Here is a 13,722-nt window from a genome sequence, read left to right as displayed (position 1 = left end):
TATTCCAAACCAGTGCAAGGCCGCGTTTCCATTATGGAATCGTTTAACGCTGGTCAAATATTTCTAAAAATTTTTGTCGAGAAAAATCAAAGCAACATTTGATGTATACAAATTTTTAGATACATTTTGAGTTTTAAATAATAATAAAATAATAAAGTGATTTTTGTTTCAAAAATTATACCCCATACGGTCCCTTTTGCTTACACTAAAAAAAGCCAAATCTGGCGATATATAGCTGACGCGCCACCACCACTACCCAACATACACAGTGTTGTGAAACACAACACACACGAAACAAGCGCAGCGATTTTGCAATCCGCAGAAAAAACTTATTAATAAATAGTTTATTTATGCTGATGGCCAGCAAACTGAGGACCTAAGATGGGCTACGATGTGAATCGCTTTCAGGGGGAGGTGGACGAGGAGCTCACCTGTCCTATCTGTTCGGGGGTGCTGGAAGATCCGCTGCAGGTTTGTTTTGTTTGCAGTCGTGCAAAGTACACATACGCTATGTATACACATATGTACTGAATATATTTACCGATTTAGGCCGTGATGTGTGAGCACGCCTTCTGTCGCGGATGCATTAACGAGTGGCTAACCCGCCAGCCCACTTGCCCTGTGGATCGCAACGCCCTGACGACCGCCAACCTGCGGGCAGTGCCTCGCATATTGCGCAACCTACTGTCCAGGTGAGAACCACCCAAGGCCTCCTCCTCCTCCTCCTCGTGAGCCACAATCTAATCTCCCACTCCTGCCAACCAGACTGTCAATTACGTGTGACAATTCGCCATATGGCTGCACGGCTGTCCTAAAGCTAGATGCCTACAATTCCCATCTGGAGGAGTGCATCCACAATCCAAAGCGTCCGTTTCCCTGTGAGAAGGGCTGCGGCTTCGACATACCCAAGGACGAGCTGAAGGATCACAACTGCGTCCGGGAGCTGCGCACCTTGATTGTTAAGCAAACAGAGAAGATGGGCGAGCTCAAGTCGGAGCTCACTGACCAGCAGCTAACCATTAACGAACTGAAGCGGGAGCTGCAGCTATTTAAGGACTTTATGCGTGCCATGCGCGTCTCCAATCCTGCGATGCGGGCAATAGCCGATCAGATGGAGCGCGACGAGGTGATCCGCTGGAGCAGCACGTTGCCACGGGCCAGGGTCACGCGCTGGGGGGGAATGATCTCTACGCCCGACGATGCACTGCAGGTGAAGCCTTGGATATACGATCGCTGAAACATTAACTTACTTCCCGTTTAACAGCTCATGATCAAGCGCGCCTTGTCCGAGTCGGGTTGTCCGCCACACATCCTGGATAGCCTTATGGAGTTTTGCCACGAACGACGCTGGCCACGCGGACTCAGTTCGTTGGAGACGCGACAGACCAACCGTAGAATCTACGACAACTACGTGTGTCGACGCATTCCAGGTGACTAGGATAAATCCTGAAACCAACGGGCACGCATTTAATACAAACTATTCCACAGGCAAGCAGGCTGTGCTCGTTTTGAGCTGCGATAACCTTCACATGACTGAGGACGTCATGATCGATCCCGGCCTGGTCATGATCTTCGCCCATGGCATCGAGTAAGCACACGCCGCTGCTTAACCACTTATCCTAGGTTAACTGCTAACTATATCGAACAGTGCTCAGTTTTGTTGATTCCTTAACTTAAGTTTAAGAATTAAAAGCAATAGTATAAGAATAATCTCTAAAATCAAACCATTCAATCGCCTCATGACGACTTTCAAGTTGTACAAAAAATTATACATTTATTTCGAATCTTCATTTAGTTCGTAAACAATTTTTCATATTCCATTAAAAGTCGCATACCTAATATTACATGTTTGATTAAGCGATCTCAACAAATGTCCCTTTGTTATCGTTCACTTCATCCTCATTTTGATGGAAGAATGCTGTGAGTGTCTTAATTCGTGTTTCAATTCTTAAAATTCTGAAATATTTGTCAATACTCTTAGAATAAAATTGGAACAAGTAATAAAAATGTATTTAACTTACGTATATCATAAATTTGTTATTCAATATGGTGCCAATTCTTAACTCTCTTAATTCTCTTTCTGAAAGTTTATACTTTTAATAAAATTGTTTATTCGAGTGATCCAGCCTCTTATCAGCTGAAAGGGTAGACAATCGGCTGCATTTAGAAATCTCAGACAGAAGTTCACTGGGATGCCCTCCACTCACAGACACCAACACATCGCAGAGATCACTCCGCCTCCGCCCATGGCACCCGTAAAAGTTCTGGGCAACATCTGTTTCCCGAAAAGGAAATCCAAAAGCAACAAAAACCGGGCACCGCCGAGTTAAAAAATAAACAAAAGAAATCCAAACTAGTTCCTCCACGAGCTTTAGATGCTAACCGGTTTCGGCTTTTGTACACCCGTTTTGTTTTTTTCATAATACAACATTATTAAATGTTTGCATCTGTTACATGTGCCAAAAATCGTTTGATTATACAAGCCAGTTTTTGTCCAATTTTTTTTTCGTATTTGCCGAAACATCTTGAATATTGATAGAAGCAATTAGCGCCATCGGACAAAGGGGAAGGCCCCCCGTGGCGATTGAAAAGTGAGAGTTGATCGGCCGATCGGAAAGGCTGCGATCCAACAGTTGATCGTGAAGAGGCCTAGCTAGCGGACGTGTCCAGCTGCGAGTCCCAGAAGAAAACTAATCGAAGAATACGCAATGAATCTGTCAGTTCCGGTGCTAATCGTGGCCCTCATCTGTCTGGAGGCTGCGGCGGCGTTTCCCCAACTGAGGCAGCGAAACGAGAAGCAGGTCCAGACCGGGGAGGATGATTTCCGTAAGTTGTTGCTTCAGCAGCGTTAAAGTTAATTAATAGATTCAATGACTTGAAAATATTGGCGGGGGAGTTCGCTATATTAATTTCATTTTTATGAACATAAAAGTAAAAATTTGATGCGTATAAAGAAAACAAAAATGTATTTTTAAAATAAATAATACCTATTTTTTGTTGCGTAAATGGAAAGTTAAGACTAACTGAAACTGGTAATGTACCTTATACTTACAAAATAGTTTTTTTGGACTTCGCGGTTTGGTGGAATGGGAACGCAAGGTGTAAATCAAATAAAACAATAAATCAATTTTAAAACAACATATAAGTAAATAATATAGCTGACAAAAAAAAGTAGTCGTTCTCCATTTTATCATTTAAAAAATAATCCTATAAAAAAAAATATCTTTAATAACTTTCGAGTAATTTATATCTTAGAATCTAATAAATGTTGAACTTTGTCGTTTTACAGCATCCAAGGGCGCCTTAATCGAGGAAGTAGTGGTGGAATCCGCCTTGTACATCAAGCCGAAGTCTAACCCACAGGTGCGTCGCGTGCGTTCTATTTTGGACCAAGTCTCCGGAATAACCCACAAGCGAGTAAAGCGTCAGTTTGGTCGTCAGTTCGGTAATCAGTATGCGGGAAATCCCGGCTTCGGCGGTGGTTTCGGTGGAAGCCCCGGATTTGAAGGGGGATTCGGTGGTAACCAAGGCTTCGGTGGCAATCAAGGATTCGGAGGCAATCAAGGATTCGGTGGCAATCAAGGATTCGGTGGCAATCAAGGGTTCGGCGGAAAGCAGCAACTTGGTGGAAAAGTGCAGGCAGGCACATCGGCCGGGGCTGGAGGAACCAAAGCGGGCGTTGATGTTGGAGCCGGACCAGATGGCGGCAATGCCAACGCAAATGTCGAGTTGAATCCTCTGGGACCACTCGGCCCCAATGGCTACAACCAGGAGCAAGCCGCATCCAACGGAGCTGCCAACAGTCACTACAACAATGGACTTGACTCTGGTTCCTCGGCAGCTAGTGGACAAGCCCAAGGTTTCCAAACGCAGAGCGCTAATGGATCATTCGGTGCCTCATCCGCCAGCACGGCTACTCAGTCCCAGAATTCCAGCCCCTTTGGAAATAATAATGCGGCCGGTGCGTCGTTGAGTCAGGTGTACCACCTGCCAAATGGACAAACCATCAACTTTAGCTCCACGAACAGCTTCGCTAATGGAGGTGCCAACCATGGCAGTAGCCACGGTTCTGCTGTTTCCGTCAGTCGTTAAAAACAAGTTGTATTTCACACGGAAAATACCTCCAAGTTAATCTGTTGGTCAGCAATCCTATGTGCAAATGTCTAAAATATGCAAATAAATATTTATGATTGAATCTAAGATATGTTGAAATAGTTAAAATGGGAAAAAAGGGAAGGATCATGGCAAAATAGTGTCGCCTATTGAAAATTTGTAAAAATATAATTAAATTATTTGCCTTTATATATATGGTTATTATTTTCTTCTGAAAGTGCAGTCGATTTTAAATATGAACCTATTCATTTCTTCAACATTCGATTTCTAGTAATTCTTGTATTGGTTTCAATTTTTGTTTTTATAAAATCCTATTTAATATTAAAATTAATACAATAATTGGTGATTACAAATATTTGTTCATAAAATCCTACTCGTAGTTTTTGGTGATTTGTCAATAATTGTTTTTATTCATTTTTTACGGTCTGATAAAAATAATAAAATAATTTTCCCCAGCATTGCATTTACAAATTTGTGCTACTCGCAGGTAATTTAAGAATCGATTAAAAATTATTGCCACAATTATTGGGATTAAATTGTAAAATGGTTGATCTTTATTTGCGCGACTACGCCCAACTGATGTTCCTTAAGATAACTAATCTGACTCGCTCTCGCTTTCAGACTGGAAATCGCCCACTTCAATCGAAAACTTGTACTCCTGATCGCAGCCCAAGTAGGAATCGCTCATGTAGTACAGAGTGTAGTCGTGTTTGCCCGGACTAGGGGCCACAAAGTCAAGCTTGACCTTTGCCTTCTGCTGCAGCGTGAGCCGTTTGATGGAAAGCAGGGAATTGGTCTTGGGATCACCGATGACAACCCACCATCCTTCCTCGCGTTTCTGCGGGAAAAAGGGAGCGATGACTGGGCCGGTAACCTCATCCTCACGCTCAAGTTGAACCACCACATTGACGGTTGACCCGGAGTTAATACGATCTTTGTCCACCACCTCGTAGTTCAGCTCAATGTTGGGATACCGGTTACAGAAACGGGCCACATCGGCCATTTGTAAATCAGAGAGCTGCAGCAGGCGGGTACGATCCTCATCCTCCAGTTCCATGATATCAAAGACGGTTTCGATTTTCTGAGAAACACGAGCGAAACTCCATTAGAAAAGTTGTAAATTATAAAATTGTCTAAGAGCTTACCTTTTCTGTGCACCGCTTGACAATCTCAGGACTAAAGTGTGGCAACTGTTTCAAATACGAGTCCTTGCTCCACATGGCTTGTGTGACCATCTGGGCCAGCTCCATGGCAGCCACAGCCGGCGAGAGCCAGCCGTTCGAACTCAGCACATCCACACAGGCCTGAATGAGGCGGATGGCCTTGCTCAGAATCTGTTCAGTATCGCCCTGCAGTTCAGGCCCCAACTGCAATCTTGAAAGATGAGCCTGGAGCAGCAAATTGGTCTTGATGTGGGGATCATTGAATCTAAAATTTGATTGGTTATGATTTCTGGTATAATTGGTGTATGGCTAGCTTACTTTGGAGCCGTTTCATTGGGTCCGGTCAGCTTGTTTGGCAAGCGCTGCGAAAGAGTGCGCAGGACCTGCTCCTCATGATGCCTAACCACCACATCCTCGTACTCAGCTGCCGATGAAATAATCTCCAGCAGGCCACGCACTTTCGTTTTGCTGTTAAGGGACAAACTGAAGAGTTCTAAGGGAAACAAAATAAAAGGAAATATAGATGATATTTACTTTAACCTCATAGTTATGCTTCTTACCGATCGTTGTGTAGTTAATGTAATAGTATGCTGCAATCATGCCCAGATTAAGTGGAAGGGTGTCCATATCGTCCTCAACGCTGATACATTTTGACTGCTCCAAATCGCTCAGCGTATTCTCCACCAACTCCGAAAGATGATCGGAAAGATGGCGATGCGTGACCCCCTGTAGATTATAGTAATTGGGATTTTGGGTTAATCTCCTGTATAGGAATGTCCAGGTAAGATAATCCACTGCATCCTGCTTGTTTTCGATCGTCTTCGTCACCACTTCGGCGTTAAAGTGGTCGTGCATTCGATGGTCCAAATGACTTTCGATGGGCAGCGGTTCGTTGATGAACTTCTTGAAGAAATCCTTCTTGCTGCTCTGGCACATCAACACACACTTGGCATCCGCATCCTCGTTGGGCCGATTGGCTCGTCCAATCATCTGCAGCACATCCGTAATGGGGTAATCCTCATAGGAATGATTCTTGCCGTTGTAGAATTGCGTGTCCATGATGATCACCAAGTGGGCAGAGATGCTCATGCCCCAGCAGAGGTCCCTGGAGACAACGGCTACTTGCACAGCGCCGGAGTCAAAGAGTTGCTCCACAAGGCGATGATCGGAGGCGGATAGTCCCTCATGCAGATAGGCCACTCCTTGGGCTAGAGTCTCCTTCAAAGTTTTATCCGTCATTCTCTCTAGGAACGGCTTGATATCCTCCTCCTCGGCATGGAAGAACCGATTCGGTTGCAAGTCCGAGGCGGCGTAGGTCAGAACATCAATTGCTGTGAGCCTGGCCTGCTTTCTGGACGAGACGAAAACAATCACTGGCTTGTGGGCGCTGTACTTGAGAATGGCATTGTAAACCGGCTTGGACATCGTGGCTATCCTGGTGGCGTTGTGAGTGACATTGAATCCTTGGATGTGCAGCTCCAGCGGAATGGGTCGCACACTTGGATGGAAGTTAAAGGTGGCATTGGGATTACAGCCCAACCACTGGGCCACATCTCTGGCATCAGTAAGAGAAGCGGACAGGGCCACTATCCTGATCTGCTTCTCAATCTGCGAACTTATGTATCGCATCCTAGAGCACACAATCTCCAGCACAGGTCCATCCTCGCCGCCCACCAACTGCAGTTCGTCCACAATGAACAGGTTCACCAATTGCACGTTCTTCCTTTGCTTCCATCGGCGGGACAACACATCCCACTTGTCCGCAGTTGTAATGACCAGCTGACCCTTGGCTATCAGCTTCAGATCAGTTCCAGTTTCTCCAGTCAATTTAACCACTTTTATGTCCAGTGCACCAAACTTACTATGCCAATCCGCAAAGACAAGATCTGCCAGAGCCTCTTGCGAAACCAAATAGACACATCTGGCATCCGATTGAGTGGTGAACAACCGCATAATGGCAAACTCAGCAATTGTCATCTTTCCGGATCCAGTTGGAGCTCCAACAAAGACATTTTCATCACTGTTGTAAACCGCGTTGAAGACCTGAGTCTGGATGGGATTGAACTGCGGGAAGCGTTGCGAATAAAACGATTCAAACTTTGGCTGCCGCAACGCACTAATTGGAAGTGGTTGCAGATCCAGCAGCTCAGTGGGTGGCATATTCTTTTCCGGCAAAATCAAGTGTCGGAACGAGACGGGCAATTGGGTTTCTGCTCCTATCCAGCGATCCGAGACAATTCGGAGGAAGTATTGCGGAGGCAAGGGTTCAAAAACGGGCACAAAGAACTTCAGCTGATGCTCATCCTGGGAATACTTCTGCTTTAACAAGAAGAACTCGTGATGGAGAATGAGTTCCGAGTCCACATCTTCGATCAACACCCAGAAACCTTCAGACGCTCCATGCACCTTCTCATCCCATTGGAAATCCGGTGTGATCGTGAGTTCCACTCTTAGAGTTCCCCTTGTTATGGGTTGAATGTGCGTGGAGAGCTCCAACTTGGGAAACTGGTGCACAAACTTATGGATAGTTTTACCCAGCTTGGGCACTCTGATCAGCTCACCCAGTTCATGGGGCTCCAAGTCGTAAAGCCTTCCCCATGGGAAGTGCTTTTTCTCCAGCTTCTTGGCAATCTCGTCGGGCATCTTCTTGAACTGCCTCAGTGGAGTCATCGATTGCCACATCCTCCTATCGATCATTTTACAAAGCGTCAACGTTTTGTCCGCCAATTGAGCCCACCCGCGTGTCAGGACAATCTCGAAGATAGCCCTCATTAGACGGGCTGCGGATTGAGTGATAAACACCATGTCCGACATCAAGGCAAAGCCCTCCAGCTTCAATTGGGAGATATAGGCTTGCAGCAGAACATTCACCTTGGCGCTGTGCTCCTCAATGGACTCCTTAATGGGAATGGGCACTCGTTCCATTAGCTTCTGCAGCTCCAACTTTTCCTCTTCTCGGACGGAAATGTGTCGGAACTCCGAGGACAGGGAGAAAACGCGAAACAGCTCGATCTCACTAAGAGTTTGCTTGAGAAGCTGGTTGTAGGTCAACATGGTTTCGTGGGTGAGGTAGTAGTGGGAGGCAATGCGCCCGAGATCCGTCACCTGGAAGTGTCCCGTCTTTCGATCGTATTTAACAAGACCACTCCTCTCTAGACAGCAGGCTGCGGTATGCAAGAGATCAGCCCGATGCTGCTCCAACAAAGGATCCGCCTTTATGGCATCGTGGGATACGCCATACAAAGTTGGGTTCCTCAGCATCCTGATGTACAGGTAAGTATAGCCCAACCAGTTCACTGCGTCCTGTAGATGTTGCACCGTCCCCAGCACAATCTCTGCATTCAGCATGTCAGGGAGCTTGGAGATGAATTGCGACTCAATGGGCAATTGCTGGTTGAGCAGGGAGAGATAGAACTGCAGTTCACTGTGATTGGTAATGAGAATACCCTCACCCTTGGTGTCATACTGCGGTCTTCCAGCACGACCCAACATCTGCAGGACATCCAAAGCACTCAGCTCCACCCAGCGACCTTTTTCCGGGTTGTAGACCTGCGTTCCCTTGATGATAACCGTATGAGCTGGAAGATTCACACCCCAAGCCAACGTGGCGGTGGAAACTAGCACCTGAATGTGCCGATCTGCGAAAAGATCCTCCACCAGAGTTCGATCGACACGGGTCATTCCTGCATGATGGATTGCAAATCCGTAGGGTAGCAGCTCCTTTAGCTCTGTGTTCTTCACTTGCTCTGCTTCAGTGCGGAGCACCTCCATGCTAGCTGATCCCTCCCTTAGGAAGCTTCCAAGGGTGTCTTGCTCCAGGCACATGTCCCTAACGGCCCTCGCCGTTTTTCCAGTCTCCTTACGCGAGTGTACGAAAACGAGCACCTGATTCCGTCCGGCATGCTCCATGGTCTTTTCGTATACAATCTCGTTCATCACCTGGAAGCGCTTCAGAGCCTTCTTCTCCGTCACGCCGATGTACTGCTGCTCAAGGGACACCGGCCGATAGCTGTTGTCAAAGTAGAAGAGGCCTTTATCGGGTTTCACTCGTAAGAAAGTGGCCACATCCTGGTAGTTTGGAAGTGTGGCCGATAAACCCACCAGTCGCACCTCCTCCTGGGTGGTCTCAATATTCCTAATGGTACGCGCCACCAGGGCTTCCAGCACTGGACCTCGTTCGTCGTGAAGCAGGTGGATCTCATCTATAATTACCAATCGCACTAGGCTCACGAATGTACGCTCTCCGCCCTTTCGAGTGATAATATCCCACTTTTCCGGTGTGCACACAATCACCTGGGTGGCAGCAATCTGTTCCCTGGTCAGCTGGTGATCTCCGGTCAATTCGGAGACCGTCAGATTATAGCAGGCGAGGCGTCGTCCAAAATTGCCCACCATTTCCTGTACCAGTGACTTCATGGGAGCCACGTAAATGATCTTGAAATCCTGCGCATTGATGGTGCCATCTTCGTTGATGTGCTTACCAATCTCCCGCATCATGGTTAGCAGCGCAACATTGGTTTTACCCGCTCCAGTGGGGGCACACAGCAGCATATTCTCGTCACTGTCCAACGCGGCCTTGTACAGACGACTTTGTATGCGATTGAGGGTCTTAAAACCCTCGAACACGGGCTGTACGTATTTCGGGAGCTTGTCCACCGGCTGAAGCTCCTCGTTGTCATCGAAGGGTACTGGTTTCAGGGCAGGCACGTGCACCTCTTCGTAGCCCTTGCGCTGTTTCCGGTAGGAACCATCGGGCAGTTGACAGCGTTTGTTGGCCATAAAGTGCGATCCCTGAGTGAAAGCCATCTCGTCCAATTCAAGTAGTTGCCGCACACCGGCCACCTGACCTGCAGCTGCCGCTCCTCCATCCTCTGCATCCCCTTTGCCACGCTTACTGCCACGAGATTCGCCCTCGTCCTGCTCCTCTGCCTTTCCCGTGTCCAACTGCCGGAGAATCTTGGCTAGCGCGGAATTCCCGCGCATTTTCTCGCGAATCCTTTGTCTCTCGCTGTCAGTTTGAGCTGACGCCAGCATGGTGCAGTACAGGACCATTTGGCGATTAAGCTTCAGCTGCTTGATGAAATCAAAGCAATCGTATCCCAGAAGCAGCACCAATTGGTTTTCGCAATCGCGATCGTCGGCGGCATCTTTGAGGATCTTAAGCACATCGGCGGCCTTGCTTTGCGACACCATGGCATCCTTGTAGAACTTGCTCAGGCAACGCTGCAACCAGTAGGCATCTATGTCCAAAGGATGCAAAGAGCGCTCTTTTTTAACATTATTGGCGGCTTCCTCGTTGGCCAGCTGTGAAAGGGGAACGAAATATGAATTATAAAGAGGATTCCCAATTTTACTTGTATAACTCACATTCTCCGCATGCAGGGTGTGATCAATGCGCGCCTCTTCGCCCTCGTCCTGGGCATCATCATCACGAATCTCGCCATACATGTCGTTGTCGCTCTCCTCCTCGGATTCCTCAAACTGCACATTGATGCCGTAGGTTTCATCGATCTGCTCCTCGTTGTTGGGAGCAGCAGTCAATGCGTTCACGGCATCGCTGCCGAAGTCTGTAATCTTCTTACCCAGGTTAACCAACAGGGCAAAGCGCTCGTCGGTGACTGCACCCAGCAAACTGTCCACGTCCCTCTTTCGCTCCCGATCCTTTAGGCGATCGTTCTTCAGCACAGCCAGGATCTCGTCGGCGGCACCGCACAGGATGTCCCTGGGCTGGTCGCCCAGAGCTTCCTGAATGAAACTGAGCAGAACCTCGTAGGTCTGGCGGGTTTCCTGCGTCTTGGGTCGATAGACAATACCGACCATCTCGTCGATGCCCTCGGAGAGCAGTGTGGCGCCCTTCATCCGCTCGAAATCGTACTGAGCCTCATCTCGCTTCTGGCGCTTCACCTTGCGCTCCTCCGTTTTCTCCGGCTTCGTCCGCTGGTAGCGATCGCCCATCCGGGTTCCGTCAAGCTTTCCCACCAAGGAGCACACCTCGCCGGTGGCCTCATCGCGCCGCGGACGTTCGATGAGTCGTACATCGGCTTGCAGCACAAGATTGGAGTTCTGAAATAAGGAAAACACATTTAATACATATGTTTGTGAAATTCTGCGGAGACGCCGCATGGAATGGGGAAACTTTTTCCGGCCTGGATTCCGAGGTTCCGCACTTACCGCCTTGTACTCGTACTGCAGCTGACGAGCTGCGGCATCCGCCATGTCTGTTGAGTTGGTTTTACGGTTGTTATTTACTTAAATTAACCTATTTTAATAGATTTTTCAATAATTTTAAAGTGAAAAGCCGCTGTTTGTGGTTGGCCACCACAGAGTTGCATTTAAGTTGTTCCATTCACACAAAAGTGTCATTCACACAATGCGTACGATTTCTACCATTTGGTATATATTCAAAAATTTAAATTAGTTTTTAATCATAACAAATTGTTTGCTTATAATTATATTTATTATTATAATTACTAATAGCAAATTATTTTATTTGTTGAGTAATCACAAATTTGAATATAATAGTTAAAAATATAATAGTTATTTATTTTTATAACGACAATATAGAAATTTTAAGTTAAATCGTTGTATAAAGAGCTTACGTAAAAGATTGAAATTACATCTAAACACCACCAGTAATTTGTTAAAATAAACATAACTAGTATTTTTAGCATATTTCCCGTTCTGAATCATGCAGTGTGACCTTACTCTGATGACGACGTCGGCAGCGACGCTGGCGTCTATTTACAACGCATCGTTTTTGTTTATTGTTCATTTCAGTCAGTTTTTTTTCGAATAGGTCACAAGCTTATATATGAGGCTGCAGCTGGTTTAACTGGAAACACTTGTGGTCCGCCGACTGTTCGAGATCATTGCACACGACTGTCACAAGTCATTAGTGTCGAGGAAACCAGAGATTCTAAGGGAAACCAGTGAGGAGCCAGTGCCAGCATGCTGCTGCCACCGCACCAGGAAGCCTGCAATCCCGGCTTCTGCGATTGCCCGTTCCCCAACTCCATCGAGGTCACCAACCACAAGGGTCACATACCCGACCTGGTGAGGTGCCGTTGCGGAGAGGATGAGCTCGGCAACGTGAGTCCCTGGCGGTGGCACGCCACAGACGAATCGGATGCCATTGTGACCGACAGGGACATCATCTTCCACCCCACCTACAGTCAGGGCACGGCGATTGTGAGGGGGGAACGGGCCCTTAAGCCAGGCATGGTCCACTTCTGGGAGATGCGCGTCATCACGACTCTGGCCGGCACAGATGTGGTGAGTTATCAGCCCGGCTTGGCAACTAGTTGGGATGCTCCGCGAGATGAATGTCAGTCAAAGTCGCCGCCTTAAAATAGATCACTGCCTGCTAGGCATCTGGTGTGCCCGATTCAATTGGTTACGACTTGATTGTTCGCTTCATTGTACTACTGATTACGGATTACAAGGCGGCGATAAGATAACAGACGCAGCGGGTGGGGAAAATCTCGGCAGACAGCCCAACTAGATGATAAGCCAGCAAAAGTTCAATGTAAACAATGTGTTCTTAATAATCGCCTTCCCTTTTCTCCTTCTAGATGTTCGGCATCGGCACGGAGAGCGTTAATCTAGGGCAGTTTAAGTTCCACTTTGTCTCGGCTCTGGGTACCAATGCCCAGTCCTGGGGCTTTTCGTATTCCGGTCGCATACAGCACTGCGGCGAGCAGCTGCCCTACGGCCAGAAGTTCTCGCAGGGATGCCTGATTGGAGTCTGCCTGGATCGAACGCGGGGACACTTAGAGTTCTATCTGAACCGCCGGTCGTTGGGAGTGGCCTACACCAACGTTCCCACAGATCCGGATGTCAACATATATCCTATGGTCTGCTCCACGGCGGCGAAATCTGTTATAAGGCTAATTAACTGCACGTCGCAACCGGTGACGCTGCAGCTGCGATCCTTCCAAGCTTTGTCCAGGCAGCCCCTCAAGTTGGCCGAACTGCGTCAGATGCCGGGTCTGAAGGGTATCCTGCAGTCGTACTGGTTCCTGGCGCCGCCAATTCGTTACTCCCGGAACTCTCGGGAAAACGAATTGGACTTGGGCGACGAGGCGGTGCTCTCCAGTTCCAAGTTGAGGCTGGGACGCAAACAAAAGTACCGAGGTGAGATCATTCTGTTACTTCCTATTTTCCACCCATCTAATCGCTGCTTCCACAATTTCCAATAATAGAAACTGACGATGCGGCCGTTGACGAGGACGACTTGTACGCCAATGCACATAAGATCACACTACGGAGTAGTGATAGCGGCGACGAAGAGCACACCGCCTCCGTCCACGAGATGTGCGACGAGTATTTCCACTATTTGCTGTAGCTAGCACCTAAAAACCATATCAAAATACTGAATTATGCATTTATTTGAAGGAGCCTAATTATGAATGTATTAAGTAGAATTGTTAAAGAAGCGTTTAATTTA

General features: G+C 47.4%; 4 protein-coding genes across 5 annotated transcripts; 3 read left to right on the top strand and 1 right to left on the bottom strand.

The window, feature by feature from the left end:
- The first annotated feature begins 255 nt into the window (after positions 1-255).
- Positions 256-2,024, top strand: elgi (E3 ubiquitin-protein ligase NRDP1 elgi). Its single transcript, XM_017079737.4, has 5 exons — positions 256-471; positions 550-692; positions 766-1,210; positions 1,265-1,430; positions 1,489-2,024. Exons 1-5 carry the CDS (start codon positions 382-384, stop codon positions 1,590-1,592), a joined length of 948 nt encoding a protein of 315 aa, XP_016935226.1. The 5' UTR covers positions 256-381; the 3' UTR covers positions 1,593-2,024.
- A 576-nt stretch (positions 2,025-2,600) lies between these two features.
- LOC108013776 (PE-PGRS family protein PE_PGRS5) lies at positions 2,601-4,200 on the top strand. The gene is made up of 2 exons (XM_036816448.3): positions 2,601-2,826; positions 3,290-4,200. Exons 1-2 carry the CDS (start codon positions 2,709-2,711, stop codon positions 4,090-4,092), a joined length of 921 nt encoding a protein of 306 aa, XP_036672343.3. The 5' UTR covers positions 2,601-2,708; the 3' UTR covers positions 4,093-4,200.
- A 293-nt stretch (positions 4,201-4,493) lies between these two features.
- Positions 4,494-11,610, bottom strand: Brr2 (U5 small nuclear ribonucleoprotein l(3)72Ab). Of its 2 annotated transcripts, XM_017079736.4 has the most exons (6): positions 11,448-11,610; positions 10,644-11,339; positions 5,837-10,580; positions 5,595-5,769; positions 5,259-5,541; positions 4,494-5,194 (listed from the first exon to the last, which is right to left on the bottom strand). In XM_017079736.4, the coding sequence occupies exons 1-6, from the start codon at positions 11,490-11,492 to the stop codon at positions 4,709-4,711; spliced, it is 6,429 nt and encodes a 2,142-aa protein (XP_016935225.2). In that variant the 5' UTR covers positions 11,493-11,610; the 3' UTR covers positions 4,494-4,708. The 2 variants fall into 2 exon arrangements, with proteins under 2 accessions (XP_016935225.2, XP_065721098.1); XM_065865026.2 differs by having other exon boundaries at positions 5,837-11,339.
- A 408-nt stretch (positions 11,611-12,018) lies between these two features.
- On the top strand, positions 12,019-13,699 carry LOC108013768 (SPRY domain-containing SOCS box protein 3). The gene is made up of 3 exons (XM_017079728.4): positions 12,019-12,548; positions 12,848-13,409; positions 13,478-13,699. Exons 1-3 carry the CDS (start codon positions 12,225-12,227, stop codon positions 13,618-13,620), a joined length of 1,029 nt encoding a protein of 342 aa, XP_016935217.3. The 5' UTR covers positions 12,019-12,224; the 3' UTR covers positions 13,621-13,699.
- Positions 13,700-13,722: the final 23 nt, after the last annotated feature.

This window comes from Drosophila suzukii, chromosome 3 (assembly GCF_043229965.1).
Source record: "Drosophila suzukii chromosome 3, CBGP_Dsuzu_IsoJpt1.0, whole genome shotgun sequence".
In the NCBI taxonomy this organism is placed as follows: Eukaryota; Metazoa; Arthropoda; class Insecta; order Diptera; family Drosophilidae; genus Drosophila; species Drosophila suzukii.
Note: the sequence above shows the minus strand (reverse complement) of the source record. Positions and strands in the feature narration are given on the sequence as shown.

Coding starts and splice junctions, on each gene's coding strand:
- elgi (XM_017079737.4), top strand. CDS start 382: ATGGGCTACGATGTGAATCGCTTTCAGGGGGAGGTGGACGAGGAGCTC. Junction 693..765: donor TTGCGCAACCTACTGTCCAG/GTGAGAACCACC, acceptor CCTGCCAACCAG/ACTGTCAATTACGTGTGACA. Junction 1,211..1,264: donor CGCCCGACGATGCACTGCAG/GTGAAGCCTTGG, acceptor CCCGTTTAACAG/CTCATGATCAAGCGCGCCTT.
- Brr2 (XM_065865026.2), bottom strand. CDS start 11,492: ATGGCGGATGCCGCAGCTCGTCAGCTGCAGTACGAGTACAAGGCG. Junction 5,542..5,594: donor CCCAATGAAACGGCTCCAAA/GTAAGCTAGCCA, acceptor ATCAAATTTTAG/ATTCAATGATCCCCACATCA. Junction 5,195..5,258: donor TCAAGCGGTGCACAGAAAAG/GTAAGCTCTTAG, acceptor CGTGTTTCTCAG/AAAATCGAAACCGTCTTTGA.
- LOC108013776 (XM_036816448.3), top strand. CDS start 2,709: ATGAATCTGTCAGTTCCGGTGCTAATCGTGGCCCTCATCTGTCTGGAG. Junction 2,827..3,289: donor GACCGGGGAGGATGATTTCC/GTAAGTTGTTGC, acceptor GTCGTTTTACAG/CATCCAAGGGCGCCTTAATC.
- LOC108013768 (XM_017079728.4), top strand. CDS start 12,225: ATGCTGCTGCCACCGCACCAGGAAGCCTGCAATCCCGGCTTCTGCGAT. Junction 12,549..12,847: donor CTCTGGCCGGCACAGATGTG/GTGAGTTATCAG, acceptor TTCTCCTTCTAG/ATGTTCGGCATCGGCACGGA. Junction 13,410..13,477: donor ACGCAAACAAAAGTACCGAG/GTGAGATCATTC, acceptor TTCCAATAATAG/AAACTGACGATGCGGCCGTT.